Raw genomic sequence first — 25,535 nt, 5'->3', positions numbered from 1 at the left:
CGGTCGGTCCCGTTACAGTCCGGCGGGTGGGACGGGCTGCAGGATGCCCGCAGTGCCCGCCTGTTCCTCAGCACGAGCGGAACAGCCCGCATCGCCTCGTCCCGCTCATCACCTTTCCATCCACACACGCTGAACACGAGCAGAGACCTTTGTGAACTTGGAGATGAGGTAGCTTGGAGTACCGCAGCGTGCACCGCGACGCCCGGCCTCCTCCTGCCGCCGGGAATCGCGGTGACTGTCAGTAATTCACCGGCGTCGGGCTTCGCACAAAGCGTCCGCCCTCCCGTTCCGCCGGCCCGAGCGCTGCGCCGGGGGGCGGCTACTCCAGAGAGTACGGTAGGGCGCGCCCCGCCCCTGCTGCCGGGCGCCGGCCGGGGCTCGGCGGCCACGTCCCCGCGCCGTGCGGTGCCGCGGGCGATGGCTGTGGCGATGGCGGCGGCGGGCGCGCAGAGGGGCGGGCGGGCGCGCTGAGCTGGCGCCATGCGGCTGTCCTGCAAAGTGGCGGCGGCGCTGCTGGCGCTGGGCAGTTTGCTGCTGCTCTACCTGCTGGCCGGCCGCGCCCCCGCGCCCGCCGCCCGAGCCCTCCGCACCCGCCCGCCCCGCCGCCGCTCCCCTCGGCCGCCGGCAGCCGAGGCTCAGCCGGAGCCCGCCGCGGAGGAGCGCGCCCGGGGGCGGACTCGCCGCTGCCAGGTAACGGCGGGGCTCGGGAGCCCCACGCGATCGCCCCCGATGGGAACGCCGCCCGCTGCGCGCCGTGCCCGGCCCCCGCTCGTGCTCGGGCTGCCCTGCCCCGGGAACTCGCTCCCCTCGGCGGCCCTCCGGGCGCTCTTTCCCTTAGCCCGTGTGAGTGCCCAAGTTTCCCGGCGGTGGAAACCTGCCCTGATCGCTCTGCTTTAGGGGTGCAGGCTCGTGTGTGTACGGTTTAACTGAGCGCGTGTGTGCCGGAGGTGCCACGAAAGTGAAGGCTTTGCGCGCAGGAGCTTCTCTGTGTGTCAGCGATTCTCCGAAGCAGCGGCTTTTCCCGGAGTTCTGGCCTTGTTTCGAAGGCTGCCGTGCGCGATGTGGTGATCGCTGGCTCAGGAGCTGCTGTCAGCGCTAAGAGCGAGACCTGCTGTGATTTAATGCTGCGGGGAGATGAAAGGTGGCTGGCTCCTTTTGTGCTTTACCGCTGCTTTCCGAACTGCTTGGCACCGTCAGATTTCAAACTATTCATATTTTGTTTTAAACACTTTTTATGCGTATCCGTGGCAGAAAAGAAGTTGGAAGTTGTGTGTTGTATTCCCCTTTCCAGGGCCTTGTGGATGGATTATTTAAAAAACCCCAAAACAACAGTGTTCTAATTACTTCAAGGAATGATTTGGGCAGTGTGCTTTCAGTGGTGGGAGGACTGCTTTCCCTGTTGCATTCCAACTATATTATGGTCAGTGTGACCTCATATCTAATTAACTTGGTATGTCTTTGTGTCTTTGATTCATGATTTCACAGAGATGTTCTGAATGAAAGGCCACTCCTGTTTCTTGAGCTCTTATCCCTTAACTTACTGAAGCAGTGGGTTTCGTGCAAGCATTGTTACCCTACTGAATGCAGGAGATGTTTACTGTGGCTGGGAATGCATCATGGACTGAATTCAAATGCATGCATTAAAGCAGGATTATTTCCACCAGCAACTGTACCTCCTGAAGTCATTTTTCTTTAAGGCATATCTCTGCAATTATCATGGAAATCAAGAACTCTGAAGGAGGCAGCAGAAAGTATGAAACTGCTGGAGAGTGTAAACAACTGCTCCATTTCAATGAGCTTCTCACTGAGCATCTTCCTGTTCCAAAAGTTGTCCTTATCAGGCTTTTCTATTACTTAATGGCTTTGCAAGTGCTTTTTACAGAAGCTGTAGACTTTTTGTTGCTGTTCTTCTGCAGCGTGGATCAATCACAGCAACAAAGTGATGTGATAAAGTTCAGCCTTGCCTTTGCTTCCACTTTGGGTTGTTTCCTTCCCCCCATGTTTGTTGGCAGCGTATGATCCTGTGCTGCTGACACCAATGAGGGTTGCATTACTGAGACGTCCGGTTTTAAGCGTCCAGTCCTGATGCTTACCAAACAATTCTGCGCTTTGTCAAGTAATACCAAAATAAAATGGGGGGTCTTAAAAAAAATGATTTTTGGTGAATGATGGGAAGCAGTTGGAGGAGCTGCCTGCCTTCTTGGGAGAAAAAAAGCCATCTGCTAACAGGTGCTGTGCTGGCAAAGATCGCACCAGCACAGGAAAGGGGTCAGGCAGCGGGATCGGCTTGTCTTAACAAGCCTGATCCCAAACACACTGGAAGCAGCAGTGTTCTCAGGGGCTTGGATTTGCAATAAAAGAAACAGACAGTGCTTCACATAGGTGCCAGCTTCAGGAGTGAGTGTTCCCGTTCCTTCAGGAGGATTTCCTCATACAGGTGCTTACACTAAAGCACATCAAGTGTAACATGCTGTGTTGAGGTCACTGTTACCTGATTGTTCCTATAGAATAATAATTATTTTAGTTACTCCTTTTGAGCCAAGGGAGATTTTTTAAATCCATGTGAGGGGTGCTGTGTGATCTGATTCCTTTGGGATGGGAGATCTGATCATGTAAGACCTTACAGTCTGCTGGTGGTGGGTTTGTGGACTGCGTCAGCAGGCCAGATAACTTTAGTGAAGTTACGAAGTGTGAATGTGAAGAGTGTTTGGTTCTGTTTTCCCACGTTGATTGATACAGTGTTGCCAGAAGGATGCAGGTTTTTGCCTGAGCTGGGACCAGCTGGGATGTGTGCTGGGTTTACAAGGTCGTGCTGCAGGCCCTGGGATTCCCTAACGTTGCTTTCTGCAGTTGCATGAGAACAAGAGAAGACATTCATTTTCAATTCTTAAGGCATGCACGTTTCTTCTACAATAGTCATACGTGGTAAGAGCTCTACTAGTTGTGCAATCCCATCAGGCTGGTGCCTGGCAGCTGCTGGCGAACTTGTGTGCCCTGCCTTGGGTGTTAGATGACCTGGGCAAATCCAAAGGTAAGCATCACATTCTGGTCAGCTTGGAAAGCCAATTTCTGATGTGGTTTTACTGATGATTCCTTTTGGAAAAGGCAAGTCCTGTGGCTTCAACAGGGTTTTCTTCATATGAAGTACATGTTCGTGCCGGATCAGTGTGTGTGAGGTATCGTAAAGCACAAAAGTTCTTTCACATTTGAAGGGCAGATGTGACCACACTTTCTTCCAGGAAACTAAACATGCTTAATAGAAACTTTGCCAAAGTTAAGCACGTCTTCTATGGCAACCGCTCAAGATATTTTTTTTTCTCTATGCTGCCTGTGTGCAAGACACATGCAAGTTTGGCTTGAGTTTGATAGGTCATAATAACATGCCAATGGCCCGAATACCTCATACTTCACCAACAAAGAACATTCTTGATAAAAGAAGATGGAAACATTTGTTCTGGTTTGAGTGTTTTCCCTCATAGTCTGAGCGGTGGGAGGAGGTTGAGATTTCAACAGTTCTTATTGTCAGAACCTGCAGTGAATTCTGTGCAACTGCATTAAAGTGAGAACTTTTATTTTAAAAACATTTGGACACTTTCTAATTGATATTTTAAAGAGTGTGAGAGAATGTGTTTCGTATAACAGAGCCGCTGCTGGGGCATTGACTCAGAGCTGACTCTCAGGAAAGGAGCCCATTTAGTGAATCACCCGTTTTGATACATTGCCTAAATCTAACCTTGTTTACGCTGCGAGAGCAAATGAGATCATAATAAGAAGAGGGTTTCAAAAGCCAACAGCTATATTGCGTTTTGTAAGAATCTGCATGCATTATCTTTCTCTCTGGAATAAATTTGAAGGCTTGAATAGATTAGCGGGCTCCATAATGAGACGGGAATGCGTTATTTTGAATGGATCTGGATTGATTTAGACAGGTTTTGGGTTAATTATGTTTGAGACACTTTGGCTGTGACTAATAAGAAAATTGCATGTAATCTAAACTTTAAGGCCTAGAAATGTGTGCTGTTGTGCTTGAGCACTCAGGCCTCTGTGATGTCTGTAACCATGCCTGTCAGAAAAAAATGTATGCAGTAAATAAAATGCCTTTGGGTAACTGGGTGGGAGTTGGTTTGTTTTGTTGGAAGGCCTTTGCTATAGCATTGTATGCTGCTACATCTCACCAAGTCTGGCTTCAGCTGTTTCACAGGGATCTATTCTGCAATGATTTTGTTATGTGCAATGCTTAATCTTAAGCAAGTGTTTGGTAACTGTTGAGTCTCGGCCTGAACCACTGATGGAGCATCTTGGGAAAGGACAGGGCAGCACTGAGAGCACAGGTGAAGCCAATTGAGCTGAGTGACCAGAGCCTGCCTGCACCTCTCCTAGAGCCCGTCTGAGGGCTGACTGTCACTGGGGAAGGATCTCTTTCTGGAGATCTCCTTGGTGAAGTTTTCCCCTGTGAACATGGAATACCCTGATATGGGTGAGCAATCTTCTTCCCTTCCTTTATAGCACCTCTCTATTGTGCCAGTCCTTCCATCACCACACCTGTGTTGTAACGCCTTTTCCATTGTATTGATCTGTCCAGTTGCCGCTTGTATAGCAATGTAATGGGGGATAATTGTCTCCAAACAGATGGGTAAGATAGAGAGTGGTGCAGAAGAGTTTGGCATGATATTTGAGTTAGGTTTCTAATACATCAATAAAATACACTTATGTCCTGAATCAGGAAGATGAAGAGCAAGATGACAAGGACCTGCTTGTTTGCAAGTCCAGCTTTTTCTTTACTCCTGTTTTTCTTTTTCTTTTTTTTTTTTTTTTTTTTTTTTTTTTCCCCAGGCTTTCAGATAATAATGACTTTGTAAAGACTAAGCTGAGATTTTTGTAAGCGCTTCCTGCTGTGACACTCTCTTACCTCCCTTTCCAGCTCACCTTTGTTCTTACAGTCCTCTTTGTTTCCAAATGTACTTCAAGACACAAAATCTTGCACTGTGTTCTCCCAGCTTCTTCTGTATCTCCTTGCTGCTTTCATCTTTTTATTCCTGCTAAAGATCAGGTTCTCATGACTTGTAAGGACTCCGAAGCCCAGCTCTCTCCTCCCCTCTGGGCCGGGAAGGTGTCTGTGTAGGCAGGAGGTATTTTCCTTGTTCCTTCGTGCCCCCGTGGGCTTGTAGGACTGTCTGCTGTGGCTAAAATTTCTGACAAAGCAGACAAGCTTAGAGACTTGGTGTGGGGCTGTGGAAAGTTAAAGTAAAATCTCCGACTTTAGTCCCTCTCTCACTGAATTCTACTGCCAAGGCCCTATTAAAGTAGTTTTCATCCTGCATATGGCTTGATTTAGGGACTCAATTACGAGGAAACATTAAAGAGATGAGGGGATGAGGGTGGGGGGAGCAGGGTCTGTGTGAGCAGCTAATTATTCACTTTAATAATTCAGTGGTTTTTACACTAATAGGTTGGGAAGTAAATACCGCTTCACATAGATGTGGTATTCTATTATTTATACACTGATAAAATTGAAGTTTAATTAAGACTAAAGCCCGAGACTTTAAACCATTAATGAAACGTATTACTTTGTATAGCAAGCAGAGTGCCTCTGGTTGGTATTCCTTAACACTAAAGTTGGTTACTCCATCGAGAGAAGGCTGCTGTTGTACTGAGTAGTGCTTTAATGTCTGGAAAAGATAATTACTGCTTCGTTAACTATAATTTTTCTTTTTATTTAGGACTTCTGTTTAATAGTGTTAACTTTACTGATTAGTTATGTACATAATTGTGTGTGCTGAGAACAGGCAGGGATTGATATCCTCTGTTCGGTGGTATGTCAAGAGCTGCTAGTGATCTATGATTAGCCTTCAAACTTTACTGTAATGATTACAGTGCTTGTGATTTCCTTACTTTGTCACCAGTGATGCATCTAAAGGAGCATAAATGCCATCTGTTGGAATGTGAATACAGAACAGTAGCATCATCCTCAGAGGATGTGATTTTTCACCTCCATACTGACTGCGGGGGGAGGACATAAAACCAAAAGGCCGGATTTTCAAAACATCTCCAAGTCCCCAGAAAGGACTCCGATATTTCTGAGCAGCAAATAGCCTGAATGTGCTGTTTGTGCAGATTCAGGCCAGGTGAAAATGTTTTAAAGTCTACACTTTGGGGCTAAATGGGGAAAACCCACAGCTTTGTCTTAGACTGCTTGTGGAATGTAGCCTGATTCATCTGGGACAAACGAATATGTTTGTTTTGAACAAAATCTGTATTTTAGCAAAATCTCAGGGATTCCACCCAGTAAAATGCAGAGCAGTCCTTTGAAATGATGCCAGTACCTTCAGGCCAGGATTAAGGCGTGCATTTTTAAAAGCAAAATTAATTAACTGTTAGAATAATTTACATATGGGTGGCTGACTTTTTAAGTAAGGACTAGCTGTCTTCTTCCAATCTAGCCAGAAGTTGTGATCCTGGTAATGAAATTACTGGCTATAGTTCTGTGACCTGCATTGTGTTTGAAGACTGGCCATTCTGGCTGCATAGTCTCAAAGCTAGGAAGGAAAGCGCTCAGTAAGCTGTGGTCTGGTTTGCAGTGCTGTTGAATTGGTTTCATGTGTGGATGTAGCGCAGAGATTTATGCAAGATCAGAAAGGCAGGAAAATTCTGAAAATAGCTTCTTTATTTGTGAGGTAATTTTAGCACTCTTGGTTGGTACCGTTGACTGGAACTGGCACCCCACTTGCACTTTCTGTGGCTGTCTAATCAGGGAAAAGAAACTCCTGATACTCCACATGATGAAAAGGAAGGAAAAAACCTGCTCTCAGTGCAGAGATGTCTTCATTTTTATCTCAATTTATTTTTATGTGTCTGTGTATTTTCAGGAAGCCTGGAGAACAAAAACATTCAAAAGAGCCTTCATCTTTACAATGCATGCATCTGGCAGTCGTGGCGTGTGGGGACCGGCTGGAAGAGACTCTCATCATGCTGAAATCAGCAGTTCTCTTCAGCAACAGGAGGCTCTGCTTTCACATTTTTTCTGAGGATTCCCTTAAGCCCGAATTCAACAAGAAAGTGAGTTCTGTGTTGTTCAGTAAATCAGTACATAGGTTAGTGGCAAGCTGCAGACCCCAGAGCACAACTACGCTGACATCAAGTAATGACTAAGTGTTTTATTACTTGAAGTGATTTCTAAATACCCTATACGTGCGTATTAAACAACAACAAAACCAATACCTTTTAGTTTGTACTGTTTAATTCTTCCATGAATGTCTTTCAGTTACAGGAATGGCCTTCCTCGTATACAAAGAAATTTGAATACAACATTTACCCAATAACCTTCTCAGTAGGAAATGCTCAGGAATGGAAAAAGTTATTCAAACCATGTGCTGCCCAGCGCCTTTTTCTTCCGGTAAGGCACCTGGCTTTGTGAGGAGATTGCTTCAGGAGGGAGGGAAAAGAAGAAGAAAAAAGCTTATTTCCATAGAAAGGAAGCCTTGCTGGTGTAATGTTAGAACAGTTTTTGGGCTGAAACATCTGCTTAAAGATATTTTAATCTGTGCTTTTACTGCTTAAAACAAACCAGAAATCCAGCTTTGCTTTTTTTTTTTTTCTTTTCTGCTAGCAAAGAATATGTTTCTTATTTGTCTCTAGTTCCACTAGGCTCTCAGTGGAACTTCCACTTAAGGCTCAGTATGAGAGCTCTTGCAGGGTAGATGCTGCATGCTTCCCATAAATAACATTCTTTTCAGTGTGCAGTCATGTTCTCTTTACCTATACCTCTCTTTCCATGTGTTAGTCCTCAGAATGATGCTTTCAGTAATCTCTTTTCTTGTGTAAGAAGAGTGTAGGATGTGCCCTGAAGGTAATAGTTCCAGCGTACACAAGGTCAGATTTCATGCACGTGTCCCGTGTGCTGTGCAATACTCAGGTTCACAGAAAACTTGTGCTGCTTACTGTATAGTACTTAGAGTTGGAAATCTGGAAGATATTTAAGGCTGTTGGAGAGAAGTAACATGTTGGTTACAGTTTTGCATATGCAGATATATGCAAAATTTTATGAACTTTTATGCATAAAGCAATTTCTGTGGAATTGAGAGCATGCATCAAAGTATCTTGTGCACTGCTGGTTGGTTGGGGTGACTCCAGTGAAGTGACACGCTGTTCACATGGTCCAGGTTTCTTCATTGCCATCTTCTGAGAAACAGGGGAACAAAGGAATCTTTACTTTCTCAGATGGAAACAATCAGGAGACAGCTGCACGTCCAGAGACTTTAGACTATGAATACATATGTGAGAAAATATGTGCTGTCAGCAGTTCTGTTTATCTGCTGTTTAGGGCTGGACTTTCAGATGCACAGAGGCCAGATGGGCTGGAAGTAATTTCATCTTCAACTGGGATCCTCTGTTCCCTGAGTAAATATTTGTATCACCTGGAAAATAATCCTTCAGTGTTGGTTTGTTCTGTACAGATTGGTTGTAAGGATTTATTCATACGGGGCTGTTCTCACTAGGTAATCACAATTCTCTGCTCTTCCTATATCTGCAGTATTTTTGTCATTTTGGTAGAGACACTTGTTACAGCAATGGTCTTATTTGTCATCAGCTTCCTGATAATAGACAAGAGTTATGCACTCACACCAATTCATTTAAGCTGGGCAGTGCTTTTTTGGTTCCTTCCTTGTTGCTTGCCATGTTTCTGAAGTTCTGCAGTAACTTTTTACGAGGAATATTAGACCGTTACATGTTTTCTTAGGAAAAGTCTGAAGCAGACCAAACTGTGAATGTTTGTTTCTCTTGGGGAATGGCAAGATGTTGTGTGTTGTCAGGCTGAGGCTTATGGTTTTCAGTAGGCATAGCTGTCTGAGAACAGCGTGGCTGATGCAAGTTGCTGTGGATATAACAAGGAAAACAAGTCATAGTGATAGCTGAGGTGGCACATGTCCACCTGGGTTTCTGCTGCTCAAATGTGTAGCCTCAGTCTGGGTAATTTCAGCCACCATTGTGTTGAATAAGCCCCTTTGAATAGGACAGTGCTGTAAAAGTCCTGTCTGCACGTGGTGGGAACTGAACATCTTTAGTGCTGTTGCTTAGAGGACTGTTTTGACTTATACGTATTGTTTATCCTTAACTGTGCTAAGCATTTTCTACCACAGCAGTGGAAAATATGACTGCATTTAGGGAGGATCCCAGGAGAGCAGTAGCTGAGTTTATCAGCTGTTTAGCCCTCAGTCGTGCAAATTGTCTTGTTCCTGATAATGCTAAGCCTGAGTGGAATGCGAGCCTTTGATTCACAAGTGCCTCTCCTGCCAAAGAATCTTCAGCAGCAGCAGCAGGCATGTGAAAGTGGGCAGGAGGGGATGAGGAATGTGTTAAAAGAAAATCGTGTGAGAATCTTTCAGGGGTTTCACTGGCCTTCCAAACTAGAGCTATGGGATGTGATCCTACAGCTTGTAGTAATGAAGTGGTTTGTCCTGGGTAACAGGTTAATGAATGTATTTGCAATTAGTTGAATTAGTTTGAGTTACTCAAATATTCAGGAAGATCATATGGCAGCCTGTGTCTCCGTAGAGGCGTTCTGTGACATCTGATCTTATATTTGCTACACAAACGCAGAGGAAGCAGCCTGGAGTACTCTCACAGTGGAAAAGTTGAAATATCTTGCTGCAATCTGTTTCAATAACACCATCAATGTGGTCTTCAAAGGCAGAATAAGAAAGATGTGGATCTCAAAACAGGTTCTGAATTCTTAAGAAGGATGAAACAAAAAAAAACACAAAACCAACAGTAGAAGGGAATGCTCTCAGCAGTCACACCTGACGTCTTCTGTTAATAGGAAGGTTAACATTGCTTTACTGAGTAGAACAGCTTTCCATGTGCTGTCAAACTCAGGGACATGGCAATAACGGGCAGCTCTGTACAGCCTGAGAAAGCTGTTGTGCAGCGTTAGGAATTCTTTATCCCCAAAATCATGCAGGAAGTGTAAGTGAAGCAAGACTTCTTAATTCTTATCCAGTTCCTTTTGTATGCCAAATGGGTTATGGATTTTTCTCCTTCCTGCCTTCTCCCTCTTCTGACACCCCAATAAATTAACAGCCAATGCCATATTCTGGTTTTTGGGTAGCTTGGGGTAGGGGGGTTAGTCTGGCTGGACTGTAAGGATTCCTGAGGATAATCCTAAATATCTGTTGTTTTTTTCCATTGAGAGCATAGTTGTGACATTTAGACTGTTTTGTAGTACTAACATTGATGTTAAAACAACGTGTCGTGATCTCATGAATGTTGTACCACAGAGCTGACTTTCAGCTGGTTCTGTATTGCTATTTTAGAGCTACTGAAACAACCAGGTAAAATGTTTAAGGGATTCGTGGATGATTTTATTTCTAATAGTAACTAACACTTAGGACTTTTCCCAGGGCACTGAGTCTACTGAAGGTGGACTAATATTATCCCTGTGTTCTCTTGAGGATGATGAAGTAACCTTCTTAATGGATCAGTGGAGCAACACTGGGATAGATGTAAGGGCTTTATCGAGACAAACTTCTGTTGTAACTTGAGTTAATTGCTAATTACAGTTGAATTTGGAAACTCTAATTTGCAGTACTACATTAGCATCAAGATGCAAACTTAATTGTGGCTCATTGATTCATCCCTTTTCTTGGATAAAGCTCAGCTAAACTGACACACTAGCTGTTGCAAACCATCATGTAACACAATTTCCCAGTATTCCAATATGTGTTTATACAGTAGCGTGTTACTACTTGCCAGTCTTGCAACACAGGGGAATCTACAGAGACAGAAACTGTGAAATAAAATTACAGGTAATTGAGTATTTAAGCGAAGTGTCAGGTTAAATACAGTAAGTTCTGTACAGAACTTTTTGATGGATTTACTAAAAATGCTCCTTATCAATGGGGTGAAAAAAACAAATCACCTTTTTAAGCAGTAAGTGCCCATAGGGCGAGGAAGGAGACAAAGTGCAATCAACCCATATTCCTGACCATTCATTTTAATGTCACGGCCTGACAGGTGTGTCTACGTGGTTTGTGCCAGCAGGCAAGCTCAGGGTATCAGGCAGTCCTGTGCTGTTTCTGTTGCAGGTCAGATGTGCATCTGCTGGTACTTCCACCTGCTTTGTGCAGCACAAATCAGCAGCCAAAAACACACAACCTTCTCTCATTTGCTTTCGATTCATTAAAATTTAAGTATTGTTTTGATTTCTGTGGAAAGCTGTATGTAGGTCTGGAACACAAGGTTTGAAAATAGAACTACCTGAAAGCTATGGGACAATGGGAATGCCGGAGTTATTTAAATGAACTTTTATCCCCAGTGTAATTTCATTGAGATCCAGGGAGCTAAGCAAGGATCTCTTAGAGTGGTGATTTCTGGAATTAAATTCCTCTACCCAAGGCCAGGTTAAATGCACAGCCAGAAGGGGATGTGATCAATTCAAACCGACGTGTAGGTTTTAAATAAGTCTTTACACTTCTCATGTGAAGAGGAAGGTGTGAAGGGCTTATAAGGAGCAGCACAGGTTTTCTTTCAGCCTGTCGGGTGTCACTGCAGGGCAACACCTTGGGCAGGAGAGAGGCAAGACTCTTTTGGCAGACCAGGAAAGGAGCGTGTAGGACAAGAAGGTGGGAAGTGTGGGGTTGAATGCCAGTGGGCACCCACCATGCAAACAACTGGAACGTGTGCTTGAATCCATTTATATACGGGAAAACTACTACAGTCCTTTGACTTTCAGAGGATGAGTTTTATGTGTATGTTTGCAGTTACTGGAAAAAAGACACCCTACGTTTTTCTGCTGGAAGAGGCAGCGCTCACACTGACACTTAGGTTTGAGAGGAGTTCCCAAGTGCACGTGTTGAACTCTTCCCTTCATTTTCTGCTAGGAAATGCCTAAATTTGACTCTCTGCCAGGGCATTATGTAAAAAAATAAAATAAAAACCCCGATTTGCTCTGTGGTGCACTGCTGTCCCTCAGGCAGAATCTAATAGCTTTTTATCATGCTCTTTGTGTGTTCGAGTGTTATCTCCTGTCTTGGACTAAATTTGGGGGGATTTTTTCTTATTTAATACTTTCATTTTATATGCCTTAATACAGTGGATCCCTATGGATTAGGTCTTGTCGGAGCTACCTAATAATATGCAGTATCAAGAATATCCTTAAGCTAAAAATCCTTTTCTTCTTTTCAACTACCTGTCGTCTGCTGGCTTAAAGTGATTTTTTGCTAAGTATTGGACTTCAGCTCCTTGGTGTGTTACTGAACTACTCTTGTCACATGCTGTTTTACGTCTAAAAAAGAATTATTGATAGTATATTGCTACAGCCTCCTGTACAGTGGAGTGGTCTGGACTCTGTTGGACTTATTTAGATGGAGATTCTTGTCAGCCAGATGTATAGACATTTGCCTTCTTGTGTCTGCCCTGCTATGTAGGAAGAACATACAGTTATGTCAGGAATTTGTTCAACTTGGCTGAACGTCGGTTTGAATTGTGAAGTGTTCATCAGGTGAAAAATCTCACTCAGATCCGTACTCACAGATTTGGCGTCTTAATGGATGTCTGTTGACCACATCTTAACAAGTAGTTTGTTCACTTGATTGAAGTCTGGTTGCTCTCTCTGCCTTTCACAAATAACCTTTGTCACATTACATTTCAATCCATGTAAAAATCCATTTATTTGGTAGCGTTATCTGTGTAAGTAGGAGGGGTTGTCATTAGCATTGCTGCAATCAGACAAGTGACTGATGGTTCCAGTGCAGTTCCTGCTGTAAATCAATAGCCCTTTGGGTTTGCTTTCCAAGTAAAAATGGAGAGAAATGGGGTTTGGAGATGAGAGCATAGTAAAAATCCAGGAATCTTTGAACAGTTTTCTCAAATAATGAAGAGCAACAAAAGTTCAATTGAAGCTGATGGTCAGCCAGAGCAATTGATATTTACTAACTTCCAAATAGCTGCTGCAGAGAGCAAGGGGGGTTTGCTCAATTGCTGAAGAAATTAAGAATGAAATTAAGGAAGAAATTAAGTGCATGTAAGCACTTGGATAGCCACAAGGGGGAACATGGTTAACAAGAATAGATGAAGTATTCTGGATCTAATTTACATTTACACCTCTGTGACTTGACTAACTTTGCTGTTATTCCTGATATAGAGTCTGATAACAGAGATGATAATCTGGCCTGATGAGTTTTAATAGAACGCTTCCATTCACCAAGGAATGCTTTGTTCCTCAGGAGGATAATTATGCATTTTTGTGATTAATAAGGTCTTCTTAATTAAAACATTTTTAATGTATTAATACTGAATATAAGCCTCTTTGTGTAACAGTACATGGTTGTAATAGGAAGAATTGTTCCTGTATATAGTTATGTTTTAGATGATAAATCAGCAACTTACTTTATATGAGCAGTTTAATGTGGAAGTGCCTTTTGCCAGTAATCTTCCTTTTTTGTTGTCTGTTGTTTCCTTTTCATCTCTCCTTACTGTGCAAACCCAAAAGGTTATTTTAAAGGATGTGGATTCTCTCCTTTACGTGGACACGGATGTTCTCTTCCTGAGGCCCATCGATGACATCTGGCACATCCTGAAAGAATTCAACTCAACGCAGCTAGCTGCTATGGCCCCAGAGCACGAAATACCAAAGATTGGCTGGTACAGTCGATTTGCACGTCACCCGTACTATGGGACAACTGGAGTCAATTCTGGAGTGATGCTAATGAATTTAACACGGATACGCAGCACTCAGTTCAGGGTGAGAAGAAATACAGCTGTTGCAGTAACTAGTGACCTGTGGAATCTTTCCATCTTTTAGAATTTAGTGCAAAAAGAAATGAAGTTTGGATTATAAAGAACCTGAAAAATACAGGATGCATATTGCAGTTCTTTTACTACTTTAAAGGAAATGATTATTAAAAGGTGAGAAATGTCCTCGTTGAGGCACTGAGGACTTGCAGATGAAGCTGCCTCCTTGCAGTAGTGAAACCGAGTTTTTCAGCATTTCACTCTCAGGTACATTAAAGAATAACTTCAGGGACCTTCAGTGCGATCATTGTGTTGTTCTTTTTTAATTGAAAAGCTGGATGTAAATATCCTGAGGAGCTGGTAACTGTGAGTGAAATGTTGTTTTCTGCAGCAGATCGGGCGATTCTGTGGATTGGTAAAAGTGAAAAGGGGATGTTTTCATACCCAAACTGACACCTCCTCTTTTTTTTGTGAAAGGCTTATGTTAAATCTGGCTTATTTTGTTGAGAACGTGCTCTGTAACCTCTTAGGAAACTTAATTTAGCCATGAGTGATTCATCAGTCAAGGCCTGAAGTTATCCATAACATTTCGGGAGCAGTTTGATTGAAGAAATTAAACCAACTTGCTCTTAATATCAGAATTTCCTGAGAAAGGACAATAATTTTCAGTTTGCATTTTTTCCTCACCTCTCCACCTCAATTTTCAGCTCATCCCTGTACTTATTTTCCACTTCTCCTCCCTAGTGCTCAGTATAGGAAGGTTCTGAATGGCTGGCACTGACATCAAAGCTGGGCTTTGTTTTCCTGTTTAGTTAGATCAATGGAGCACAATCAGCTTTACTGTTCCAGCCCTAACCAGAGCAGTATTTCCTAGCAGTTCTTTCTTTTCTAGGTATCTTAACATGGCTTTGCAGCCTTACAGGTATGTGGTTGCTGCACTCTGGGTCATACATTGTATCAACAATAACAGCATTAATTCATTGTGTCTGTTTTTCTGCCCTGCAGAACAGTGTGATACCGAGTGGTTTGACTTGGGAGGAAATGTTATATCCGTTATATCAAAAGTACAAAAACTACATCACATGGGGAGACCAGGATTTACTAAACATTATTTTTTACTTTAACCCAGGTGAGTAAGCTTTCTTGAAGTGACGTTTATCTTGCTAAGAGCATTTATTGACTTTACTAGATGCAAAGAAGTGTTGTTTCATACTTCTAATATGCATAGTGTACTCTGACATGAAGGTAATGTGTAAGCACACCCAGAACTGTATTCCCTCAGGTGAACTTAAGAACAGAATCAGTTTGGATTTATCTTAATTTATTCCACCCCCTTTTCTTCTGCTCTTAGGAGTCACAGTATATGTAACTGCATGTAGCATAATGAAACTAACCTAATGGAAAGCAAACTCAAACAAGCTAACATTCGTTTATTGCAGTCTGATGCCAGAAATCGATGTCCTTGATATGCTCTGTGTTAGCCTCAATCTTGGGGGGAAAAAAGAAAGTGGGGAAAAAAATCCCTGTTATGAGATTATAAATTAACCACATAAATGTTATGGTCTTCTGGAGGAAGAACATGAAATCAGGGTAGTTATGAAGTCAAACTCATGCTGCTAATTTAAGTGCGGAGGAGGAAAAAAGCAATAATATGATAAGCATTCTCTTCTGTGCTGTGGTGTGCCTTTTCCTTGTAACTTGTAAATAATTCTTTACAAACTAACATTAAACAGCACAAGAAAAAAGAGAAGCCAGTAGCTGGATGCTGCTAAAACAGCAGAGCAGTCTTTGGAGTCAAATTGCTGGCTTATTAAAACTGGCCTGGGAAGGAATCACCCGATACTGCTGCAGATGGCTTTTTATGGATGCGCTGTGCTGGCTTTAAACTGCATGGCTGTGTTACCTGGTGCCTGAAATGATGCACCCTTCTTCCTGTCTCCCCAGGCTGTTTTGATGATCAGTGTATTTGAGGGATTATAGAGCAGCTGGAGTCCAAGTCCAGCTGTGACAGCATAAAAAAAAAGAAAGAGTGTGAAAGAGTCATGGTGAGAAGAAGATCAAGAATACTCAAATGACATGTAAAAAGCTGATAAGCACCTGATGACACTCTCTCCCCATAGTAACCTGCTGAGGAGTTGTGCTCACAAACATCTGCTCAGGCTTACTGGAAGGTTAACTGTAGCAGGGTTTGGATTGGGGCACTGCAGCTCTTGTGCTTTCAGCATCACTGTGGAGCAATTGTGGATGTGTGATAGGTCATACTGAATGGAAACCACTTACAATTTGCTCTCTCTGGAGCAGTCTTCGGCTGGAGACGCCTTAGGGGAGGAAGTGTTTCAGAACAGTGTTCTCTTACTTCATCAACAATCACACAGGACCAGCTGCAGATTTTCTGGGAAGCTAAGAAAGGCCAAGTGGAGAATCCTGTCTTCAGTGCTTCTGAGAGAGACTGCCAGCATAGTGCAGTGATTCGTTGTACTCCATTTCTATAGCAAAGGGATCACAGGCACTGGCATGATTTATTGTAAGCATATTGTAAATCCTCACATGGAAGAAGCTTAAAAAAACATCAGTAGGGAAACAAGGCTTCAGGGTCTTTTGAGAAATCATCCTTAAAATAGCCTAGATCTTAGAATCTAACAGGTAACAGCACTCAGGAAGGCTGGATAAGATACAGCGCCTCTTGTGCTCTGCTCTGCATCCATATAACAAGTTGCTGTAGCCTCAATGAGAGCTTCATCAGCAAACACTGGATATGCATTGCAAGCGTTAGGTGCCGCCTCCAGAACAATTCAGGATTGCTTGCCTAACACTTCTGTATCTCTCAAAACTTCTTCCTAGGGCAGAAAACTCTGAACACAGCCACACAGCACACAGTCTCCAGATTTGATTGTCATTTTTAACTTCATAAGATGAACTCTTGATCTGTGTTTGCACCCCGGTCTTTGCATTGCCTTCTCTTTTGGTTAGTTCCAGTTGGACAGTGCTGAGACAGGTGTAGCCATCCTCAGAGGAAAGGAAGATATTTTGTCTAGTTGCTGCTTTGGACCTTTGTAAAAGAAGTAACTGCGTATTTTCTTTTTTCCTTCCCTGGCCATCAGTCCCCACTTTTCCACAGAAACATGGTTTGACTTGTAACTCATTTAATATGTCTTTTGTGTTTTTTTTCTCCTCGCTGCATCTGACTGACGTTGGTAGAGTGCCTCTATGTATTTCCATGTCAGTGGAACTACCGACCTGACCACTGTATGTATGGAAGTAACTGTAAAGGTGCAGAAGAAGAAGGTGTCTCTATTCTGCATGGAAATAGAGGTGTCTACCATGATGATAAGCAGCCTACATTCAAGGCACTCTATGAAGTGATACGTGATGTAAGTCTTGCACTTTAATAGAGGATGTCCTCTTATTTCAGTGTGGATTATAGCTTTAACCAGGTCACTCAGATTGTTATTACAGCAGATCAAGCTGATCGTACCCATCGGTCACAAATGACAAAGGTGTTGTGGCCTGTCCTGTTTCACAGAGAGGGAGTGAACAATCCTAAATATTATGGTGAACTTCAATCTCCAGTACTGCAGAAAAGCAATTTATCAGACTTTCTGACTAGAAGTGATTGAATGGAGTTCTTTCTGCTGGCACACCATCCCTGGTTCACAAATGCCCAATAAAATCTTGTTTTCCCTGGGCAGCTGGAGCCTCTGTGCACACAGAAGGCAGAGAATTGTTTCAGCAGCTTGCATACAGACACAGGTCTGTATTTCTCTTTGATGAGCTGTAGGCTTCCTGGTCCATATGCAAAGTAAGAGACTGTCAGCAGCTAACATAGTTAAACGTAATCTGCGTGTGTGTGGATGAGTGAATTTGTGCTGAAATTCCCCAATTCTTCCTTCTTGAAAAACACTGCAGTATCCCCCCCACCCCCGATTGCCCTTACCAAAAGGAAAGCTGGACTGAAGACTAATAACTGTTTTCTCTTTTCTCCTTTAGTTTCCATTTGAAGACAATCTCTTCCAGTCTTTGTATTATCCTCTTCAATCTAAGTTCCTGGATACAGTGCACACTTTATGTGGGAGAATTCCACAGGTGTTTCTGAAGCAAATTGAGAAAACTATGAAGAAGGTGTATGAAAATCGTGTCATTGTCTACCTGGGGGCCAACCACAGATACTAAATGTAGTTGCATTTTCACATGAGATTTGCACCTAGGTGGCTTGCTCCTAGATGTCTTAAAGCATTTAAATGAAGAATGTTACCTCTTAAACTCAGACAAAAAAATCCTCATTCAATTTCCTGGTAAGTCTCTGAAATCATAAAGTCTGAAGGAGTCCCGGAGATCCACCTAAACAGCCCTTTTGTTCTTTTCCTTCTTGTTTGTCTTTTTTTCCTTCTTTTTGGTTGCAACAGGGAGAGCTGATGGTTCTCACTTTTGTTGATGAGTTTACTTGGGTTATTTGTTTAAGAGCAGCAATATTCACTATCACTTCTTTTTAAATCGTGCAGAAGCTCATTCTGAACTTAGACTCACCAAAGAAGTGGCAGTTTGAGCTGTTTCATAGGTACGGAATATGACTTCAAATGACAGGACAAGCATTTTTGTTTCCAAGTGCTTGAGGTGTGAACTTGTTTGTGACATCCGTAAGAGTGATGTGTGAAAGACACAGCATGGCAAACTGCATTGCTACAGTCACCTGAGCCAGAAGGTGTTAAGAGAAGGAGCCTTATGTCTTGGTTTTAGCAGCTTCAGTGCAGGCCTGTGCTGGTCCTGAACGGCACAACAGACAAACAGAAACGTCTGTTGTTAGCACCTCTGCGATGCAAATTCCAGTCAACAGTCCGTGCATGTTCTGTGACTCAGATGTTACAGACTTTGCCCCATAGGTGTAAATGATCTTACAGGCTTTGCCCCATAGGTGTAAATGGACCGGTAAAGGACAGAGGCACTGCTGCATTTATTTTGGTGGACAGCCTGGAGTTTCATAATGGGAAGAGTTGAAGTGTAGATGTTACCCTCTCCCACGACTTGCCTTGTTTTCTATTTCAATTGAAGTTTTAGTTGCAGCTTAAGAAAACAACAACACTGTGTCTGGTTACAAATAAGTTTGAAAATGTAACTCAAACTAACCTTCGAAAACCAGAAGGCAATGAAAGGAAAACTCAGCATGCCATTTTGAGGAGTTTCAGATACTGTAAGCCTATGATAAGAGGTAAGCCTTTCAAGATAGCAGTAAGAACATACAGAAGTCTTAGTTTGCTTTCTTAGATTTTCAAATAGCGGAGTACAGCTGGCTGTAGGTCAAACGAGGATAGATGAGACGCCTGCTGGCCGCTCTGAATGCCTCATTTCCATGGTGTCTGTAAGCCACAGAAAGTTGCAGAGCAAAAGCCTCGTTGCCCACACAGTGTAGCTGTGGTGCAAGGCAGAAGTTTAGAAAGCTGTGACTGTGTTAAGCTATGATTCAGCAGAACCCTCCAACTGCTGGGCACAATAAAATGAAGGAATGGAATTCATTACAAAACAAAGGCATTATTACATGTAAAACGTTTAGGGATCAAAACAGCGCTTTTTATGTTTACAGGAGCTGCCACGTTATTTTCAGGAAGAGCTATTAAAATAGATGAAGTATGTGCTTTAACATGAAGACTCCTGTTAGTATAAGAACAACTTGCCGGAAGAATGGGAGAGTTCTCCCCACTGTGCTTTTTGTGGGGGGTGTTGGGAGGGAAGCTGTAATTTGAGCCCTCCAAAATGTATTAGAACAATGACTTAACTTTGATTTTGTTGTTGGAATTATTAATTTATATTCTCTTACGGCTTCCCAAACCATATTGTATTTGATTTTAACAGTAGTTGGCTCTAATATTAATCTTATTTAGAAACCAGTTTTCATTTATTTCATACTTCGTACTTGTGGCTAATTCATGTAAATTAGCCATCATTTATTTCAGTAATGGGATGTGTAAATACTTAGATGGGCCTTGTATCCTCTTTTCCCCTTTCTTTCATATTTTACTTATTTCCAGTGCTGTATTGCACTGCGGAGTGCCCTTGTGATGTAGAAGGGAAAACCAAAATCATTTTCTGTAGATTAATGCAGACTGCAACATGCTGAATGCGCTGCTAACAGGGAATCTGTCACACTGACAAAGAAACAGCGGGGTGCAGCACAAAGAGCCGTGTCCTGGTTGTGTGAAGGTAAGCCCTAACCCAGCGCCATTTGGTACTCTGAATTCTGTGTCTAGTCCATAGGCCTCATATGCAGTGAGTAACGTTAAGTGTGTAACCAAGACCTTGCTGTATCAGCGTCAAATATTCAGGTTTTAATTTTGCTATGTTACACTTGAACTTGCTGGAGGTAGATAAGTAGGGGCTTTACGTTAAGAGCTGCTGAGCACCTCCTTTTAGCCCGAAGCCGTTTAAGAAAGCATCAGGTTACAAATGCATGTTGTACAACAAAGAACCGCCAGAGTAGGAAGCACTTGGTTGTGCTTCTGAAAGGTGAGAGTTCTTCTAGTTAACTTGCCTGTACATTACAAAGTGGGCTTAGATAGCTTTGCTATCATTTCTTTTTCTAACAAGTGGAAACTGGAAACTGCTCTGTGAGTGTTTGCATGTGTGCACCTGCACAACAGGGGTGTACCCGTAAGGAGCTGTGTAGCTTTCCTGTATCATTTCATTTTTGTGTATTTTTGTTTGACAAGTGCACCAATGGTTTATAGCTCCCAAGGAGGCATAGCAGTGCATTTCTGTGTTAAGATCCTCTGGCTTAAAGTACAAATAAATGAAATTTTAAGCAAGCTCTTTATTTTGTGTTGATTTTTGTTGTTGTTGGTTAAGTGTGTGTGTGTGTGTGTGTGTGTGTGTGTGTGTGTACTGGGCCTTGTTGTGCTAGGTTAGTAGAGGGATGTTAACATCCCAGTGCTGTTTTTTTTCCATGTCCTTTGTGAAGAATTACTTTATACACTGTATGTCACCAAAGTTCTTTGAGGTCTGTTCTTAAGTTTGCTTTCAATGAGACTGTGATATTCTTTGGAATGTTTTGGCCTTGTATTTTCCTGTTAAGAGGTGTGCAGAGGTATGGCTGCAGGGGAATGTCATCTTTTATCCTGCTGTTGCATTTAAAATGCACGTCTTTTCACCTTGCTGTATGGCATCCTGCAGCGGTACCTGCCCTTGTGGCCCTTCTTGAATCTCTTCTGTAGCACTGATTTGGTTATTGAGCATCATTTGCCTTGCCCCCTCCCCCTCCTTTTTTGTTTGGCACTATTGTATGGCTGTTGCTGCGGTGTCCTTGGTTTTGCTCCAGCACCTCTGTGTGATAGAAGTGTTTGGGCTGTCATTTCAGCCAGGCCACTTGTCTGCCTGGTGATGAAATTGTTTTCTCATTTGCTCAAATTACTCAGCTGTGTGGTATGTTGGGCTCGGTCACAATCTCTTTGAAGTCAAGACTAAAACTCCTATTGAAATTCATGAGAAAAGGTAAGGCCAGCTGTAAATCAATACAGTGTTTCTTCATTTCAGGCTTGGGGAGTGTGTAATTGTGTGGTGTTCCATTATACGCTTTGTAATCAGCCTTGTCTGCTATTCTGCTCCAAGATCTTTCACTAGCAGGCACAGCTTTAGTCAGTGCTGAGATATGTGGGGAGAACATGCACAGGTTTTCCAAAGTGCAGGGTAGGCAGAAGCAGGATGGATGCAATAGTAAACAGGACAGGAGTTTGTCTGCCCTTCGTGAGGATGGGACCTCAACTGTGATTTCCCACATCCTCACTGCCGTACAGCTGGGTCCTTTAAGTCAGTGTGAATCTCATTGGCTGCTGCTGCCTTGCGTGGAACAAATAATCTCTGAGTTGCTCAAAGAGAGGCCTTGGAGCTCAGTTACCACAGCTGATCTGAATGCTGGGAGGGTCTCTTCTGCCACGCTTTCACTGCTGTATGTGCTTTGGCAGCCATGACTGACTGGGAGGCATCCTTGTCACATCCACGTGGAGTGGGGAGCATTAATGCAGCTCAGAAAAGATTTTACGTGCCTCTCTGTGAGTATGATCGTAGCAGGGGTGACTTCTCTGCCTGCCTGTGGTTTCTGTTGTTGAGAATAAAGCACCACTAACTGGAGGGGGGGAAAAGTAGGACTTCCCTGGCAGGATGGATCTTGGCACTTTATTGGCTTTAACACAAACTGTTGATCATTTAATTACAAATAATTCCCTTCCAACTGTTGAAACAGATGATTTTCTTCTCCTGAGGATCAGATGCCTGTAACCACAGGGAAGCCAGCTCCATGACGATGTTTTGCACCTCTGCATCAGATGTAGGCCAGTATTACGCTGGGAAACAGACACCACGTACCCCCCCCCAAACAGGACAGTGCAGATGCACTGGGGATGTTCCTGCAGGAGGTTCCTGTATCTACACTGGGATTCATACAGAGCGCCGAAGAGCTGTAGTTGATGTGAGAGAAGGAATTGTTTGTGCTTTAAGAGAAACGGCAGTGTTTGGAAATCTTGCTTTTGTTCTGGATCAGAATGAAAAACAAACTGTCAACACCTCCTTTGAAGTGAAAATGAAAATTGAGACAAAACATCAACATGAGAATTGGCGCTTAACATTAACAAAACACGGCTTCATTTTGCGAGGTAAAATATTTTGGTTTGACTTGTGCAGCTCTATAAATACACCCAAATTGCTTGTGGTATTTGCTAAAAATTACAGCATAGCCCAAAAAGTGTTTAACTCTTTTAGAACCGAAATCCTTTGATTGCACTGACGTGGTGCTTCTTCAAGAAAAGAGTGTCCCAGACTGACCTGCTCCCGCAGAAATGTATTTCCATGAATGGGATGCTGTTCCTGAATCCTTCTGACACACGTTAATGAACCTGCTGTGCTGGTTAGGGTTGTGCAAAGCAGGTGCCTTCTCAGCACACACCTCTCAGAGATCTCCTCTGAGATCTGTTCTGCTCCTGCTCTGCTCTGTGCCTCTGAAGGGCAGATTGGTTTGAGTTCCAGATTCCTCACAGCTTAGGCTCCAGGTGAGAGAAGTCTGCTGTTAGTTGCAATGATCTTCTGGTGTGTTGAGTGTTGTAAAAGAAGCTTTCTATCTATGTACTGGGAGGAAGGTATAAGAATGCCAGCTTGGAATGAGTGCTGCACCTGGCACTGAGTTTGGGTGGTTCAGAAATGCACAACCTTTCAGTGTCATTTTATTGTGCCATGCTTGAGTTCCTGCAGCCATTAAACTTGAAAACAACAGAGAATGTCCAAACCCGACCTTCTCTTGTAAATCCATTGATGTATATTGAAACATAATATTTTCTGAAGATCGAAGTCTTGAAGCCTGGCCTTGAGCATACGGGAATGAGAACAATCCTGTTTTGCTCTTATTCTGCTGCACTGTGCGTGCTTGATGTTGTATTCCATTGCTACAGCTTATTTCACAGAATGCAAATCAATTTTTGTCCAAAAAAAAACCCTCACAAACTGCTGTCGCACATCAGTGAATGAAACTACCTTAAGGCTCAGGTTAGGTCAGGGCTCACTCGATACATAATCTGAACTTCATTACTGAAATAAACGTATCTGCCGGTCATACACCTCGCGTTGTTGTCTTCAGCATTAGGGCTATTGATCTGTGCCCAGGGCGTTGGTAGCATGTAATTTGGTGGAAGTTTTCTTTAGTGTTTTAGTCCTAAAGCTCACAAATCAGTTGGTTGTTGTTGTACTGACCTTCCAGGGCAGTGCAATAAACCAGCACAGCTGAGTGCTGCTGAGTGCAGAAATCCTCCATTCCTCCTCTTCTCCACATCCTGCTGCTGCTTCCCTTGCCCAGCATGAGAGCTGCTGATAGCGGTGAGAGCTAACCCCAGGAAACAACCATTTTCAGCTGGATTGATACAAAGGAAGGAATGGGACATATGGAAGGAAGGCCATTTTTGGCTGGTGCAAAGTTTCTCTCTTGCAGATCCGTCAGAACTGGCAATATCAGAGTTTCTGCCTGTTCTCTGTCTGTCTCATACAGCGTGATGTGGCTGTATTGCTGTCCCTTGGTTTCTAGTTAGTTCTGATTTCTGCCGATATTTCAGGAAGAGGAGAATGTGGAAGTACAGTATGCTATATAACTTGTACGTGTCATCCGTATCTTCCTCCAGTGCTGATGAACATGAACACAATTCTTATCAAATCAATGCTTGACCTGAACTCAAATATGAGACCATGTGAAGAGAGAGAGTAGTTCATCCTTTAAGGTACTGGACCTTGTCCTGCTCTCTCTGAAAATCCTCTAGAAGTGCTTTGCAGAAGTTGAAAAGAAATGCAAAATGCAAATCTGAAATAGGCCTCGTGTGAATTTAATGCAAGGGGAGAAAAATCTGCATTGGAAATCAATTTCTCCTGCTTTTGTTACGTGTTTAAAAATGCCCCTTTTTCTTTCCTAATGTGATGAGTCTTTTCCTTATTGTTCCTCAGTAAATACTCCCTAAGTGGCACTGGGGATTTGAACAACATGATCTGTGTGCTCCTATTGCAAGGTGTGCCAAGTACCTTCCAAAGAAGAGCAATTATCATTTCTGTGTTGTCAATAAAGACACCCAGGTGTGATTGCCCAACTCCTTTACTTGAGGCACAACATATCAGTGATGAAACTCCACACAAGCTTTTTGTATTCTAGGATTATATTTAAATGTTTATCCCTTGGAAATGGAGGAGTTGCAGTGTTTTTTTTCAGCTAGCTGAGGGTTTTGCAACATGCAAGGCTGCCCTCCTCTCAGCTTCATCCTAAAATGCATTCTGAAAACAAAGCAAAAAAAGCCAAAACAATCTATTTCAATGAGAATGTCTTTCCTGTAGAAAACAAAAAGCTCTTGGAAGTCCGTAATACTTTGTAATTATTGTCTTTTTGCAGTAGAGGGAGGAGGAGAGGTGGGGCTGACAAAGATGGGCAGTGTGGATCAGTGCTCAGGCACTGGAATGGCTCCCCATGGAGGTGCTGGAGTCATGGTCCCTGGCAGCGTTCAGGAAGCGTCTGGATGAGGAGCTACAAGAGATGGTTTAGTGGTTTGCTGTAGCTACGGTGATGGGAGGACGGTTGGACTGGATGATCTTGTCGGTCCTTTCCAACCTTGTGATTCTACAATTCTATGACTATTTCTTTTGTATGAGCTGGGCAGTGACACCTTGAAAAGATGGAAGATCACTGTCTCCTTGAAAGACTCTTTGTGCACAGGGAAAGTTTGTATGGATGTTTGTAAACATTCTTTATCAATTAGTGTGAAAAAGAGGACTTAAAGAAAGCGGGTATTTTCTGGTTTGGCAGCATATGCAAGGATTCAAAGATGAACTGTCAAACCGAACCTTTGATGTATGTTTATGCCTCTCTAGGCTCGTTTTGGCTGGTGGGATGAAGAGTTTGTGACCACGTCCAGAAACTACTGCAAAGAGCAGGTTATGGCGAGCTGAGCTCATGTGGTGCCTGGGCAGAAACACAGCTGGAGCATGGAAGCTGGGTCAGAGAAACCACGTCCTAGGAAAGCAGGTTCTCCACTCTTCTGCTGTGCTGAAGGTTGCAAAGGCAGGCTGTGAGCTGTGTTGCTTTAAGTGGACTTTGGTACCTTTGTAAAAATAACGAAATTAACCTGAGGGAAGTGAACGTGTGCTGCCATTGCTGATTCTTCCATTGCATCTCCGTGATGAGCAAAGCAGAAAGCTGACAGCTCAATTCACTAATGGTTTTAATGCCATCTCCTGTGTTTATTTTCTTTGCTAGGAGTTCGGACAAGCCGCGATGTGGGCAGGCACCACAGGACACGTACAGGTAA

The 25,535-nt window shown here is 43.2% G+C and overlaps 1 protein-coding gene across 1 annotated transcript; it reads left to right on the top strand.

Annotated features, from left to right (window-relative positions):
* Positions 1 to 378: 378 nt before the first annotated feature.
* Positions 379 to 20,520, top strand: GXYLT2 (glucoside xylosyltransferase 2). The gene is given in 8 exon segments (XM_072347481.1): positions 379 to 554; positions 556 to 690; positions 6,867 to 7,056; positions 7,262 to 7,393; positions 13,487 to 13,738; positions 14,734 to 14,857; positions 16,927 to 17,099; positions 17,716 to 20,520. Coding segments are annotated over 8 exon segments (1,263 nt in total). The 5' UTR covers positions 379 to 480; the 3' UTR covers positions 17,899 to 20,520.
* Positions 20,521 to 25,535: the final 5,015 nt, after the last annotated feature.

Source organism: Excalfactoria chinensis, chromosome 12 (genome assembly GCF_039878825.1).
Source record: "Excalfactoria chinensis isolate bCotChi1 chromosome 12, bCotChi1.hap2, whole genome shotgun sequence".
Taxonomy (NCBI): domain Eukaryota; kingdom Metazoa; phylum Chordata; class Aves; order Galliformes; family Phasianidae; genus Excalfactoria; species Excalfactoria chinensis.
The sequence above is the reverse complement of the archived record's forward strand: the minus strand, read 5'-3'. Positions and strand labels throughout refer to the sequence as shown.